At 39.2% G+C, this 15,318-nt stretch overlaps 1 protein-coding gene across 1 annotated transcript in view; it reads right to left on the reverse strand.

Annotated features, from left to right (window-relative positions):
* Positions 1 to 1,602: 1,602 nt before the first annotated feature.
* The window catches only part of CSRNP3 (cysteine and serine rich nuclear protein 3), a 223,986-nt gene continuing 210,270 nt past the window's right edge, over positions 1,603 to 15,318 (reverse strand). Inside the window, exons 6-7 of the mRNA XM_017889192.1 lie at positions 5,710 to 6,006; positions 1,603 to 3,598 (exon numbers count right to left, since the gene is read on the reverse strand). Coding sequence (XP_017744681.1) covers positions 2,543 to 3,598; positions 5,710 to 6,006 — 1,353 coding nt within the window. The 3' untranslated portion in view covers positions 1,603 to 2,542. The remainder of the gene's footprint in view (positions 3,599 to 5,709; positions 6,007 to 15,318) is intronic.

Genomic DNA, 15,318 nt, shown 5'->3' on the forward strand with positions numbered 1-15,318 from the left:
CAGGTTAGTTAGGTATATGAAAAGTTGGAATAGAAGCTGTCATGATTAGAAGGTTAATTCTTCTCACAGGGCAGTGACTTTCTACCCCAGATGAATGATAGGGGAAAAAACCCTCCGTTTTCTTAAGCATCCTTTTGGAAACAAAGCTAGAAAACAAAGACCTAGCCAACAATAAAAAAGTAGGCTTCATATTGTCTTAGGAAAATAAAGCTGAACGAAAATTAAAATACCTCTTTTCAGAAACTGGACTGTCATTCTACCCTTCAGCTTTGCTCAGGCCAGAGCTGGCTCTTCCCCGCTCTCCCACACTCTGTGTTCCAAGAATAACCTCAGAGTATTTCACAAGCAGATCCTTCAAGAGCTTGTAATGGTCCAGCAAATACAGTACACATGATCCTTTCATGTGCTTGAAGGAAGGAACAATAGCCTCTTGTCATTTTCTCTTTGGGCCTGTGCTCTTTCGATTGTATCAGTAGGGGGGAAATTCTGGAGATTAAGCACTAAAAATTGTCACTTTGCAGACAACATGGGATATATATATATATACACACACACATATACATATATATATATATATTTGAGATTTCAACAAATCTTCATTCTAATTAGCCCAAAGGGCCAATCATTCAAAAGGAACAACCCTGCTCTCATTACTGCAACCTACATAAACACAAACCCAAAGCTCTTTTAATGTTAATATTAATGGTTATAAATTTGGCCCAATGGAGGGGGGAAGAGAAGGGGCAGAAACCAACTGCACAGTGGAAAAGCTGCCAAGTAAACATTTTTTCCCCAAAACAAATTTCAGTAGAAACTTTTCCATTGGAGGACTTTCTCTAGATCAAGCATTTTAAGTTCAATTAAATAAAATATTTTTTTAGAAATTGAGATCTACAATATATTTATATCCATAATTCTAAACACCCAAGTCTAAAAGACATAAAAAATAAGTAGCGATGCAGTCACTGAATAGCAAGGCATGTCCACATTTCAAATAGTTATAAAACATGTGAAATGATATAACAATAGAAGGTCAAAAATGTGAAACAGGTTTAGCATAGTCATATTGCGTTGGAAAAAAAAAGGTAGAATTACACTATTTAGTTACCTAAATTAATTTACAGGGAAACGGGATCCTAGAAGTCCTCCGACGAACCAAGTGCAGATAATCTAAAGGTGGGGAGTGCATGTTTTATTTCTATCTGTTCTCTTTAATAAGAGAATGTGAGGTAATTAGAAAGTATGCAATGCATTCTGGACTGTTCTGCTAGTTGTCCCAGGCAAGACAAATAGAAATGCTTCAGAAAAGAAAGGCCTAGTTGAGTATTTGGGTAGAGGCCCCCCTTCAATCAGCTAGTCACTAAGTGGAAATCTCATTATACACTGATTTTGTAGAGATGGATTGATCACGCTGGAGAAAAGGCTGGTTGCTGAGGTCGTGTCTCTTCCATGTTTCCTCAGCCTCCTCTGCATTTACTGAGTTAGGTCCTCAGAGTGGTGAAGGAAAATAGGTCATTTTCCCTTTATAAGTATCATTGGATGATTCCTCTATATTAATTATATGAACCTTATAATAGTTAAAGATCTTTTTAATTTTTTAAAAAATTTTTTCATCTCAAAGAGTTCTCAGTCCCCACCCCACACGAGGTACCGTGAAGGGGCACTAAAGTGCATTTTGATGTAGGGGGTAGAGCTTAAAGGTGCTGTCCAAGCTAAGAACCAAGATGATGCTGTTTAAAAAAGAAAGGCAATTCCTTCTACCTCCATCTCTGGAGTCAGCTGAGGGAGGACAGTGAACTAGACTCTCCCCAGAGGATTGTCCTAACTCTTAACTTTAGAGAAAACTGTGTAAGGACCTGCACATATAGAATCATTTGTTTGTCCAAAATAGCAAAAATAGGCCTATTTCACCCTTAAGAATTTGCAAATCTGATCAGTCATGATCATAAAAATGTGAATGGATTCCAGATGCAATCCATGTGGGCATGCTCTGTGGAACTAGCTATGCATCTTCAGCTTGAATGAACATGCGGCTGTTCATTTTCATCAAAACATGACTTCTAAACTACCATAAATAAAATACACATGGAACAATTAAATCTTTTTCTTACAATAATTACTTTTACATTAAAAAGTCACCATTATCTTCAGATATATCGAAAATTAGGACTCTAAATCTTATTATTTCCCAGCCTTAGTTAACAATCTTGCACAGGCCCGATAATCCAAAATTTGGAGCTCTGATCTACACAGATTGGCAGGTTTCACACAGTTTGACAGGTAGGCAACTGTGAGATATGCGTTTTAAAATTTAGCATTTTCTATCAAAACAGTCTGAAATCTTTTAAAATCCCTACAGAGACTGTATTTGTGCAATGCCACAGTCATGTGGCTAGAAAGGAAAAAACAAAATACAGTCTGGAAGATTAACCATCGTCCAAGTTTTCTTGGTCTTCAGTTTAAACAATGATGAGCCCAGGAAATCCAATTAAATACAGTGCCTTAAATAGGAGAAGAGTTGGTCCTAGAATAATTTAAGCTACTAAACAGGGACTGTCTCAACCACGGGTGATTTGATACACTCTTCATGCAATATGCTCTTTTCTGCAAGGCTCAAAGAATTTTCAGCAGGATGCTCTGAAATGTGACTGTCACCATTCAATGTAGAGACAAACCCTTCCTGGGAGGGGCCTTTCAAGTATGAGTGAAATTCCACTTGAGGGTGATTGGACCTGTGTTCGGGATACAAACTATTGCAGGGCACACCGCTATCATTTTCGGAAGAGGAGCAGCAAACGATTACAGAGGGGTTGGCAGCTGGGTAGTGGGAGGCACCATAGGCCTCTTCTGCTTGTCGGGCATAGTCAACGAATTGCTCCGGGGTCATGGTGTAAGGCACCAGCGAAAGGGTACCGTTTTTGACAGTGTCTCTTTCAGAATAGTTCTCAGAGATCTGATTTGGAGTTCCTGGAATGTGGCTATCTATTTGGTAATACAGAGTTGAAGAGTTGGCATAAAAAGAAGCATTCTTTGCATGGCTTTCGTGAACGGTGGTGCCATCAGAATAACAAAGAACCGAAGGAAGAGGGACAACTTCGGCATGGGTGCCTAAACCTTCCACGAAGCCATCTCCTTTGTCATCATCGTCATCCTCCTCCTCCTCCTCTTCCTCTTCTTCTTCCTCCTCCTCCTCGTCTGACTCACTAGGTGCCAAGCTTTGCGTGCTAGAATCTGTGACTCCACTGCAAAAGCTGCTCCCATCCTCCTCTTCTTCCTCCTCCTCTCCTTGGCAATCTAATTCTTCAGCAGACTGCAGGTGCAGCACTGCAGCCTGGGGTTCAGTTTCAATCTCAAAACCGTCTGCGATTGAATATTCTACGGAGTGAGCGACAGGGCCCATGGAACTACTGTGAGCACTTATCTCACTGTGGCAGCCATTCAGCGTGGGGATTTGCTGCTCTCGGTTTTTCTCCAGTTCAAGTTTCATTATTGTGTGCAAAAAGTGAGTCCGAACACGGATAGGATTAAATTCAATTCTACCTGCTGTGTTACTACATCCTTCTTTAGTGCAGCCACACGGGAAAGACATACGATCCACCTTGGAAGGAAGAACACAGATTAGCACCATGGAACTATTACAAACCAAATAAAAGCCCAGAACCTTTCAGCAACTTCTTTGAATTAGGTAATCCACTTAATTCCACGTATGCCAGAGCAAATGACAACCAAACTTCAAATAGAAATGAAAAGGGGAAAGTGAAGGCTTAAAACATAAGAGTTAACTGCTTTTTTATACCTATATTTAAAATAAAAATGGGTTATGGGCGTAAGTGTGTATTTTCAGTTCACTGACCCACTCCATGGCTTTCTTCCCTTTTTTCTCTATTCCCCACTTTCCCTTCCCTCCATTTCTTTAATTTTGCTTCCATGTTTTCAATGCTCCTGTCTTTCCCCCAAGTTCCTTTTCTTTCTGCTGCATCCCAGCTCTTGTGCCTGATTTTAAACAAGCGAACTTACTGTACTCTTCTCCACATGCTATTAATCTAACATATATGATGTACCCATGTTAACTTTTCCTTTTGCTTATTATAAAGTTGCTTATCCCTTTGCTTATTATAAAATGGACTTACATGACTTAGCATCACGCACCCTCACAATGTGCTCTCGTTTGCTTACCTTCTCATTGTTTGGGGTGCTTGGTACATGGGTGCATGTGTGTGTACCATACTGCAGGGCTGCAATGGATATGCACATTCATGACTATGACTGGGGGACTCATGTGTTTAAGTCCTCAATCCCCCCTTCCCTCCCCATTCCATTAGATACAATCTTTTTGAGGGAAGGGCATGTACATTTCATCAATATTCCAAAACGATTTTGGTGATTGGACGCTGGAGATAGAGTGATTGGGTTCAACAAGTGTTGGACTGACCTCTTCACTCAGGTGAGAGGTGGAGTTCTGGACAATCCAAGGGTACTCATGAGAGATTTGCCAATTGTCTCAGATTCCACAGATTAATCTGTATGCAGACCAGAGTATAGGCAAGAGAAGAAAACTTGTTCTGTCACCGTATCCAGCCAGGGAATTTCCTATGCTAAAGAAGAATAGGCAGACTATTCTAACACAATCATCTTGGCCCCAGTAAAATGTATAGCAGATATTAGAGCCAGAATTTGTATCTGTAATTTTTTTTTATTCATGAATCTCTTTTCTGTGAATCCATCTTAAGCAACTGTTTAGCAGATAGGCACTGCCCTCTTCTTTTGCCTACTTGAGTTGCTTTCTTTATTGAAAAAGCCAAGTTTCTACATAAAATAGTGACACTAATCACAGGGCACCAACGATGTTATAAATGAACGGGGACCAGGAAATTATCTGGTTGCCAATCATCAGGGTTTGGTAAACTTTTTATTTGCAGAGGTCAAAGGAGTAAATATTTTACACTTTGTGGGTCATATGGGCTCTGTGGCAACTACAATACTCAATTCTGCTGTAGGAGCAAGAAAGCAGTCATAGGCAATATGTAAAGAAAAAAAATGTGGCCTTGATCCAATGAAACTCAAAATCATGTGGCAAGGTCAGATTTGGCCTGTGAACTTACAGTGTGCCAACCCCTGGCCTAGTTCAGCTCCTTCATTTTAGAGATAAAGAAAGTAACCCAGAGGGTTTACCTAACTTGCCAATTTCATACAGTTGGCAAATAGCAAAGATGGGAGTACAATTTCGTTTTCCGCAGTCTCAAGCTAGTAATTTTTCCACTAATCCAACCATCTTTAATCAATCATGATTTTATATCCCATGGATGGATCAGAAAATACACACTCCAGTGTTAGGGATGTCATGATATCCTTCAATATTGGTAAAAAGCTGAAAGGTGATATAATAAAGGTGATATAATAAAAAGCTGAAAGGTGATATAATACAAGAATCCAAGATAAACTAATTTTAATTAACTCAACTGCTACTTGGGTTGTCTTTCAAATTATATCTTATATGTATAAGCACTTTATGTATTCCCATGAATGTCCTTAAATTAGTCTTTCTCTCTTCCTGAATTATGTCTTTCTCTCTTCCTGAATTACATGTCTTGCCTTGCCACAAAAATTTCTTTTACATGTGGGCAGCTTCATTATAGGCACCATGACTGCCTCCTTAGGGGGTGGTAGGCAATGTCTTGTCTTTGGATGCCCTGAAATCTCAACCCTTACCTGGCACTTAATGCCAGCCAGGCTGCAGGTGCACGTGTCTGGATCACAGAACACTCGGCAGTCACAGCCACAGTCCTCTCGTGAGAGGCGGATGGCTCGGAGTTCATGCTTTTCCTCCACGTCAATCTTTTTCACTCCAGAGGCACGCAGCAGAGCTCTTCGTTTTTTTGTTGGCAAAGGTTGTAGAAAGAAGTACTCGTCTACCTCTGTGTTGTCCAGGTCAATGTCATCATCAGAAATGTCATCCAGTGTAAGAGTGCTGGCTTCTTCTGATTCTACTGTGCCATTCTTAGTCATCTAAAAACACAAAGCAGCAAATAAGAGACTCATTAAGGGCAGGGTACAAAATCTCTATGTCTTTACTGGGTGAGAATGAACTGTTATATATCATCATGTCTCCCATAATCAACAAGTGTTTGTTAGATCTTTTTTTTTTAATCCTGAGGAGAAATCACAGAAAGGAAAATAAAGGCATCAAAATGTTAGGTTTTTAAATGTACTGGTAACAGAAGACAGTTAATTGGAACTCATAACCTCCTAATGTTAGGAGCTACAGTTGTTGGAGCTTTTAGACAGTGCCATGTGAAAAACACCAAAGGTTACAAATGCTCATCAGTGAAAGCTATCTTAGATGCAGTTCACGATAGGCACCTCCAATGATGGAATAAACGTGTCCTTGTTCAGAGGTAATAGCATCCTTGTGGAAGCCATCACCACCTAACTCAGCAAATATGTTGTCCTTGAAATAACAGCTGTCTTTTGAGCTCCAGCAAAACCATGTACCAGGAAATAAAGGTGTGCTGCACTGTGCTACAGAGATTACAAATACAATTATTCTACAGAACATTCCAGGAATGAGGGCTTGATATAAAGTAATCAGTCAGGTCAGTGTGCTCTTAGTAAGACAAAGAACAGAGGGAAGGGTCCACAAGCCCTCAGCAACCAACAACTGAAACAATAAATTCTGCCCTCAGAGGAGTTCACACAAACCCTCACCCAAAACGGTACCTTCTGCATGATAGCTCATGTGGAAAGTGTCTCACACACCCGTGACTAGTCTGCTTCTATTTATATTTCTTCTCTAAATTAATCTCATCCATCAGTAAGCCCTGAATCAGTATTTCATTTCTTACTATTATATCATGTTATGTTTCCTTCATAAAAAAGCATTGAGAAAAATAAGTTTTCTCTGAATATGAGCAAGATATCTATCCTGAGGAGCAGCATAGAGTTGATGCAGAAACTCCATGAGAAAAGTCATGGAAGTTCTAAATACAGAAGGAATTTTAATTCTTTCATATTTAAATTTATTACTTCCTAAAATTCATTAATTATAATTATTACTAAGCTTGGTAAGCTTAACAACAGTTCATCCATCACACAGTTAAAATACTTGCAACATCAGACATCATTGTCTCATCTTTACGGGAAAAAGTCTAAGAATTAGATAAGAAAATTTTGTTGGAAAAAACCCTCTAACTAGAAAAATCTGAATGTATTAAAAAACAAATAGAAGACTGGACTTTGCCCTCAAGCAGAGAAACTTTCACAGAGGAAATAACACAGTAGCAAGTGTATGTTAAATATATCACAAACGCCAGGTGCAGTGGCTCACGCCTGTAATCCCAGCACTTTGGGAGTTCAAGGTGGACAGATTGCTTGAGGTTAAGAGTTCAAGACCAGCCTTGGCAACATGATGAAACCCCATCTCTATCAAAAAAAACACAAAAATTAGCTGGGCATAGTGGTGGGTGCCTGTAGTCCCACCTGCTTGGGAGGCTGAGGTGCAAGGATCACTTGAGCCCGAGAGGTCGAGGCTGCAGCGAGCCATGATTGCACCACTGCATTCCAGCCTGGGTGGCAAAGTGAGATCCTAGAAGTATTTATATATATACATACTTTATAAGGTATAAATATATATATACTTCTGAATGTTTCAGAGCTAAAATCTGTGATCATGCAAAGGTACACGTTCCTCTTTATTGGGTTTTGTTTCTTGGTATAATCCAACATTTATTTCCTTCCTTGGCATTTCTTTACATATGCATTGTTTAAACTGTGATAGCCACTAGTAGGATGTCACGTTGACTGATTGTGTTTATCATTTTTGTTAATTGTCATTTGTAACAAGCTGCATGTTTTTAGCTGTATAGATCTGATTTTCTAATGAATTCAAGTGTATAATTGCCTAACATACACTCAATCCTCTGTGATAGGTAAAGCTGTAGTAACAGAAAGGAAGTCTTCCCTTTTACATCTTACCACTGTATGGCACTTTGGTTGCATTAATTCTTGGCTTGTCTCTGTGATCCTCAGCAAGCTCCTGACTCCTCAGCACATGGAGCACACTCAGGACTTGGGTAGCATGATTCACTTTAACACTTCCTACTTAATCTCCATGTTCTGTAATATTTATGCTTACTTGTGCAGTTGGTAACGCAACAACAAAATCTCCATTTTATATCAACAGAGATTTATTTATTTTTATTTATTTATTTATTTTGAGACAGACTCTCGCTCTGTTTCCCAGGATGGAGTACAATGGCGTGATCTCAGCTAGCTGCAACTTCAGTCTCCCAGGTTCGAGTGATTCTCCTGCCTCAGCCTCCTGAGTAGCTGGGATTACAGGCACTTACCACCATGCCCAACTAATTTTTGTATTTTTAGTAAAGATGGGGTTTCACCCTGTTGATCAGGCTGGTCTCGAACTCCTGACCTCAGGTGATCCACCTGCCTTGGCCTCCCAAAGTGCTGGGATTACAGGCACGAGCCACCTCTATTTTTTCAAATCATTATTATCAGCCTAATTTTTTTAAATAGTTGTTATCAGATAATATATGAAATCTAAAAGTCAACATGTAAGGTTTTAGCAAACATTTAAAAACATACCAAAATTTTCAGGGCAACATGAATAACCAATTGGCGCCTAAGAATTAAAAAACAAACAACCGTATCTCATATGAACTGCAGCTTCAGTTTACTCCAAATATAGGTGCCCTTAGAAATAAAATCTGCATCTCCTATTCCTTCATACTAAAATTATAATAAGGAATTTCATTTCAAAATAAAAATGTAATTAAGAATCTGTCCTGCTGCGGTGGCTTATGCCTGTAATCACAACACTTTGGGAGATGGAGGCAGGTGGATCACTTGAGGTCAGGAGTTCGAGACTAGCCTAGGCAACATGGCAAAACCACATCTCTACTACAAATACAAAAATTAGCCAGGCATGGAGGGGTACACCTGTAATCACAGCTACTCAGGTGGCTAAGGCATGAGAATCGCTTGAACCTGGAAGGCAAAGGTTGCAGTGAGCCGAGATCGCACCACTATACTACAGCCTGGGTGACAGAGTGATGCCCCGTCTCAAAAAAAAAAAAAAAAAAAAAAAAAAAAAATCTAAAAGAGCTACATACTGTTTCACTCTTGCTCAGTAAACTACAAGTTTTCTAATTGAGATTTTCAAAATCTGATATTAACATTGAAGGGAGCTGATAGGGTTTTCTCTTCATCATCTCAGTATCACCTCTATCATTTCTAATAAAGACTGGAGATACTCTAGCTTAGGCTGGTCACTGGCCTATCCTCTCCTCACAGTTTCTGGTTTGGTGTGTAGCCTTTGAGACATATTCCTAATCCCTGCTATCCCCCTGAAGTCCTTCCCCAGTCTTTTCCTCCAGTCTGTGCCCATTTGCTTCTTTAAAATCCAGGCCAAAACTACTGAGTTTAAATGCTCCTTAAAATTAGAGCACTACATAGATTATTTCCAAATGCATTTTAGGGGAAAAAGTCAATGAGCTCCCTAATTTTGTCCACCAACTCACATCGATTACCCTCTCAAGAGCTAGCGCAAATAAATGGAGGCAGTCAGCCAGGACTGCCTCACTTACTCTTGCTGACTCCTTTCCTCCATGATGCATGATATGGTTTGGCTGTGTCTCCAACCAAATCTCATCTTGAATTGTAGCTCCCATAATTCCTACATGTTGTAGGAGGGACCCAGTAGGAAATAATTGAATCATGGGGGTGGTTTCTCTCACACTTTTCTCACTATAGTGAATAAGTCTTATGAGACCTGATGGTTTCATAAGGGGAAACCCTTTAAGCTTGGTTCTCATTCCCTAGTCACCTGCTGCCATGTAAGATGTGCCTTTCATCTCCTGCCATGATTGGGAGACCTCCCCAGCCATGTAGAACTGTGAGTCCATTAAACCTCTTTTTCTTTATAAATTACCCAGTCTCAGGTATGTCTGCCAACAGTGTGAGAACAGACTAATACAGTAAATTGGTACCAGGAGTAGGGTGATGACGTAAAGATAATTGAAAATGTGGAAGCAACTTTGGAACTGGGTAATAGGCAGCAGTTGGAACAGTTTGGAGAGCTCAGAAGAGGACAAAAAAAAATGTGGGAAAGTTTGGAACTTCCTAGGGATGTGGAGGGCTCAGAAGACAGGAAAATGTGGGAAAGTCTGGAATTTCCTAGAGACTTGTTGAATGGCTTTGACCAAAATATTGATAGTGATATGGGCAATCAAGTCAGGCTGAGGTGGTCTGAGATGAAGATGAGGAACCTGTTGGGAACTGGAGCAAAGATGACTCTTGGTGTGCTTTAACAAAGAGGCTGGTGGATTTTTTCCCCTGCTGTAGAGATATGTGGAACTTTGAACTTGAGAGAGATGATTTGGGTTATCTAGTGGAAGAAATTTCTAAGCGGCAAAGCATTCAAGAGGAAGCAGAGCAAAAAATTTGAAAAATGTGCAGCCTGACAATGCAATAGAAGAGAAAAACCCATTTCCTGGGGAGAAATCAAGCCTGCCACAGAAATTTGCATAAGTAACAAAGAGCTGAATGTTAATCACCAAGACAATGGAGAAAATGTCTCCAGGGCATGTTGGAGACCTTCACACCAGCCCATTCCATTACAGTCCCAGAGGTCTAGGAGGAAAAAATGGTTTCCTGGGCCTGGTCCAGGGCCCCCCTGCTATGTCCAGCCTAGGGACGTGGTGCCTTGTGTCTCAGCTGCTCCAGCCATGGCTAAAAGGGGTGAAGTTACAGTTCAAGGTGTGGCTTCAGAGGGTGCAAGCCCCAAGCCTTGACAGCTTCCACATGCCTTTGTAAGATATGCCTTTGACCTTCTGCCATGATTGAGAAGTCTCTCAGCCACATGGAACTGTGAGTTCATTAAACCTCTTTTTCTTTATAAATACAACCCATCTTCATTCACAGTGATATTCATTTTGTCCATTTTTCCTCTTGACATTATGCTACCGTTAAATGTCTTTTTTTTCCTATCTCAAATAGAATCATTAAATGTTCAGACTTTAGTTAGTCAAATGCAACTCCCTTATTTCATGCATTAATGAAGCTTAAATTAATTGTAACTTCTCTAAGACATACTTATAGAGCCCAATTTCCTGACTCCTCTTTCAGTATGCTTTTCTTTATATCTCACAGATAGATTATGAGTATTCTATGGTACTCAAGACAAAGCTGGGAATTTAACATGGAATTAAACACAATGTGTCTAAAAGCTATTCTGTTGATAGGATAACCAGTACTTTCAAATGAAAGGTCTCTTCTCAAGTAGATACCGCCAATCTAGGACTTGGATTATTTCTCCTGTATTTTTTTTTTCTTATTTTTTTTTTTCCTCAAAAAAATAATGTTGCCTCCCCAAGAGCTCAAAGCAAGTCTGCAAAAAAATGTGATTTAAAGAGATTACCAAATAGCCTTGACCCTTAAAACTGTTTTTATTTCTGTGCTTTCTTGAGTGTGAAAGAAAGAGAAATTGCAGGTGGGGGTGAAAGAGAAGTGGTAGAAACAGATATGACATAATATTAATAACAGCTTTTGGATCTGTGTGCCAGGCAGTGTTCTAAACACTTTACCTGCATTAGCTCATTTAGGATCATATACATCTCAAGAGGCAAATAGTATCACTGTATTCATTTAACTGATGAGGAAAATGAGGCACAGGAATGTTAAATAATTTGCCCAAGATTGCAAGTAATGAGGATGTGCACCAAGTTACGATCCTACTACGTGACTCTACAGCTTGTGCTCTTAAAAGTAATAATAATTACATATATCTACTCTTTTAATACACTTGACATGTACTGAACAGTCTTTTATGATTATCTGGAATCAGACATTAGGTGTACTGGTGCACAACATACAGCCCTTGATCCCAGTGAACTGGAGTAAACAGACAAGGAGTCTAGCAATTTTAGCCCAGTTCATAAGGATTTCCTAGCTTAGGGTGAACACAGGGCATTTGAGGGTTATGTAGGAGAGGTACCTACAGGTGGGTCTGGCAGTGGGGTGAAGTGGAAAGACTTCAATATTCAAATCTGAAAATAGAGTCGCAGTTAAATGAACAGTGGTGACAGAAGGCATTCCATGCTAAGCAACAATAGTTTCAAAGGCCTGAGACAGGACAGGGCATGATACAGTCATTGACCTAAAAATTATCCAGATGATTGAACTTGTATGGGATCACTCCCTGTCTTGGTCCACAATTGAAGAGCTGAAAGTAGATGAATAGCAGTTATTCAGAAGGAAGTTCTTCTTTGCCATTTGGCTTAGCTAGTTTACAGGTGATGAATACTGACTTAATTTATGATTTGACTTAATCATCTTTATTTTATGTTTATCCCATCTCTGTATGCATGTATCTATGTTGTACTGGAAGTATCTCCAGGTCAAGGCCCCTGTGTGTATATATGTGTGGGGTGGGCATGTGTGAGTGAGCATGCATGCACATGTGTGTATGCTTGCTTTGTTCCAATGATGACATGTAAAATGGACTTAGTTCTTAAGCCACTGTGTAAACTTGTTCAGATTCACTACAAATAAAACCACTATAACTTTTTTTTGACAGATGGAAACCAAACGTCTTAATTTTGCAGATTTGTATGCACTGATGACTATGAGAAAACCATTCCCAAAGCCCTACAGGATAAATTACTTTGCCAATCTAAACACACCTGAGGGATGGGACACATTACTGTCAGAATCAGCGGAGTTTTTCTCAGACAGCTTTGAGTCAAATACAGGGATCCCAAATAAAAATCAAGGCTCAACTTTTGTTGTGTTTCTACCATATCATGTTGTAAATGAGTTCTTCCATAAATTTTAATGAGATAAAATTTTTGTTGCCATCAAGGACCCCAAAACACCTAATTCAATTCAACTAATAAAATGATTAGAAGAGGGAAACAATACTAAAAGTATAGATTGACTAAAATGCCAAGGCAAAACAAAACAAAACAAAGAAACAAAAATAAAAACACTTCTTTTCAGCACTTGAAAGGTATGTTTGCTAACAAAATTTTCTGGTCATTACTGAATTACTCACACATGTGAAAAAGAGTGATTTCCAGAAACAAGAATGTGAAAAACTATTTCAACTTCACAAACACTGATTACTGCATATTATAATAAAGATGATGACGTTGAGAATGACCTAAGCTGCCATATAGTAAATACTAGCCATTAAGGTCCATATTGTGTATAAATTATCTCACCTAATTTGCATGACAATCTTATAAAGTAAATTTTTTTGTAGTTGAGAAAATTGAAGCTTGGAGAATATAATTTGCCAAAGTCTAGCTAAATAGCCAATTAGTGATGATGCTGAAGATCAAACTTAGGTTTATTTGATTCCAAAGCTTGAGCCATGCTTTCAAGACCAGTTGGAGTAAAAATTCTTAAGAGCAATGGTAGAAAAATTGAACAAAAGGGAAAAAAAGAGATAAGGTTGCAGTACACTCTAAGAGCTGATCTCAGTGCTGTGGGGCAAGAGACAAAAGGGCAGAACAAGCTTCCCTAGAAATAGTTCACTTAGAAATAAAAGATGTGGGCCGGGTGTGGTGACTCATGCCTGTAATCCCAGCACTTTGGGAGGCTGAGGTGGGTGGATTGCAAGGTCAGGAGTTCAAGACTAGACTGGCCAACATGGTGAAACCCTGTCTCTACTAAAAATTCAAAAACTAGCCATGAGTGGTGGCAGGCACTTGTAGTCCCAGCTACTTGGGAAGCTGAGGCAAGGGGATTGCTTGACTCCGGGAGGTGGAGGTTGCAGTGAGCTGAGATCACAGCACTGCACTCCAGCATGGGCGACAGCGAGACTCCGTCTCAAAAAAAAAAAAGAGAAAGGATATGATTCAGACACAGAAAGTGAGAGGTCATGAAAGAAGAAAACAGAGCAAACCAAAAATACAACATCTCACCAGTTAGTACTTCCTTTGGGTCCTACTTTGTGGGCATGTGGAGGTGGCCTTTCTAATGGAGATGACATCAGAAAAAGTTGGTTGAAGCAGGTTGAGCTAATGTATTACTCTTTTGATTTTCTCAGCTGACTTTTAACTTACTTATCCTGGCCTGAGAAATCTGTATAGCCTGTGGTCTAGTGTTGTAATACTATATTAGCTTTGGTGATTGATTTACTGTTTATCTCCCCTATCATACTGTGAGCATGTTGAGAGCAGAGACGACATCTGTCTCGCTTACCAGTGTATCCTTTCCACCTTGATAATTATCAGTCCCATAGTAATTGATTAATACATCTTTAAAATGAATAAATGAATATTCTTAATCACTATGGTATATTGTTAAGCACTGTACTAGGTATGGGGGTTTATAGATGTACAACAGCTCTGCCATATAAGGAGGTTTCAGTCTGCTGGGGGAGATGACCATGTAATAAACATGATATAATGCGGTAAGAGCACAAATATATGTGCAAGTTATTGAAGTGATGGGGAGAAAGAGAGAATAGACATGAAAAGGAAGGCTAGGTACAAAGTCACAAAGCAGAATTATTTACTTCCTATTCTGATTCCAGAGTCTTTTCAAAAGAAAACCTTCAAACCAAAATGCAAGAACAGGCATGTCGGGAAGGATTTAAAACAAAAGGGAGGTGAGGAGACAGTGAAAGATGACTCAGCTGTTTTATGGAAGAATCTCCAGGCCCAGACAATTCATGCTTTCAGGCAATGAAAAAGCTTGAAGTTATGGTTGTGCAGCCTAACAGTTTTGAAGAGTCATGGAGAAAAGAATTAAAAGATAATCAAAGTGGGAATAAATTTTTTTTTTAAAAAAAGCTAATTCTGGGTAACAATATTCTAGAAAAAAATACTTAAAAAGATGGTCTCTGTACATGTGACAAAAAAGGAGCAGTAATTATTAGACTATTGCCTAATTTTACTATGGGGAAAGTGTCCACTTTTCAATTAAAATTCCACGCAGAACTTTAATATATGGAAGATAAAAGTGAGAATGAGATATGCGTCTTGGGCTTTCTGCCCTGGCCCCTAATCTCAGACCCCATGGATTACAGTTGGAAAACCAGTGCTCTAGTCCTGAAAATTTCCTATCTCTTTTCTTTCTTTCTCTCTCTCTCCTTCCTTCCTTTCTCTTTCCCTCCCTCTCTTTCTTTCTTTCTTTCTTTCTCTTTCTTTCTTTCTTTCTTTCTTTCTTTCTTTCTTTCTTTCTTTCTTTCTTTCTTTCTTTCTTTTTTCTTTCTTTTTCTCTCTTTCTTTTTTTCTTTCTCCTTCCTTCCTTCCTTCCTTCCTTCCTTCCTTCCTTCCTTCCTTCCTTCCTTCCTTC

This window comes from Rhinopithecus bieti, unplaced genomic scaffold (assembly GCF_001698545.2).
Source record: "Rhinopithecus bieti isolate Rb0 unplaced genomic scaffold, ASM169854v2 scaffold_18745, whole genome shotgun sequence".
In the NCBI taxonomy this organism is placed as follows: domain Eukaryota; kingdom Metazoa; phylum Chordata; class Mammalia; order Primates; family Cercopithecidae; genus Rhinopithecus; species Rhinopithecus bieti.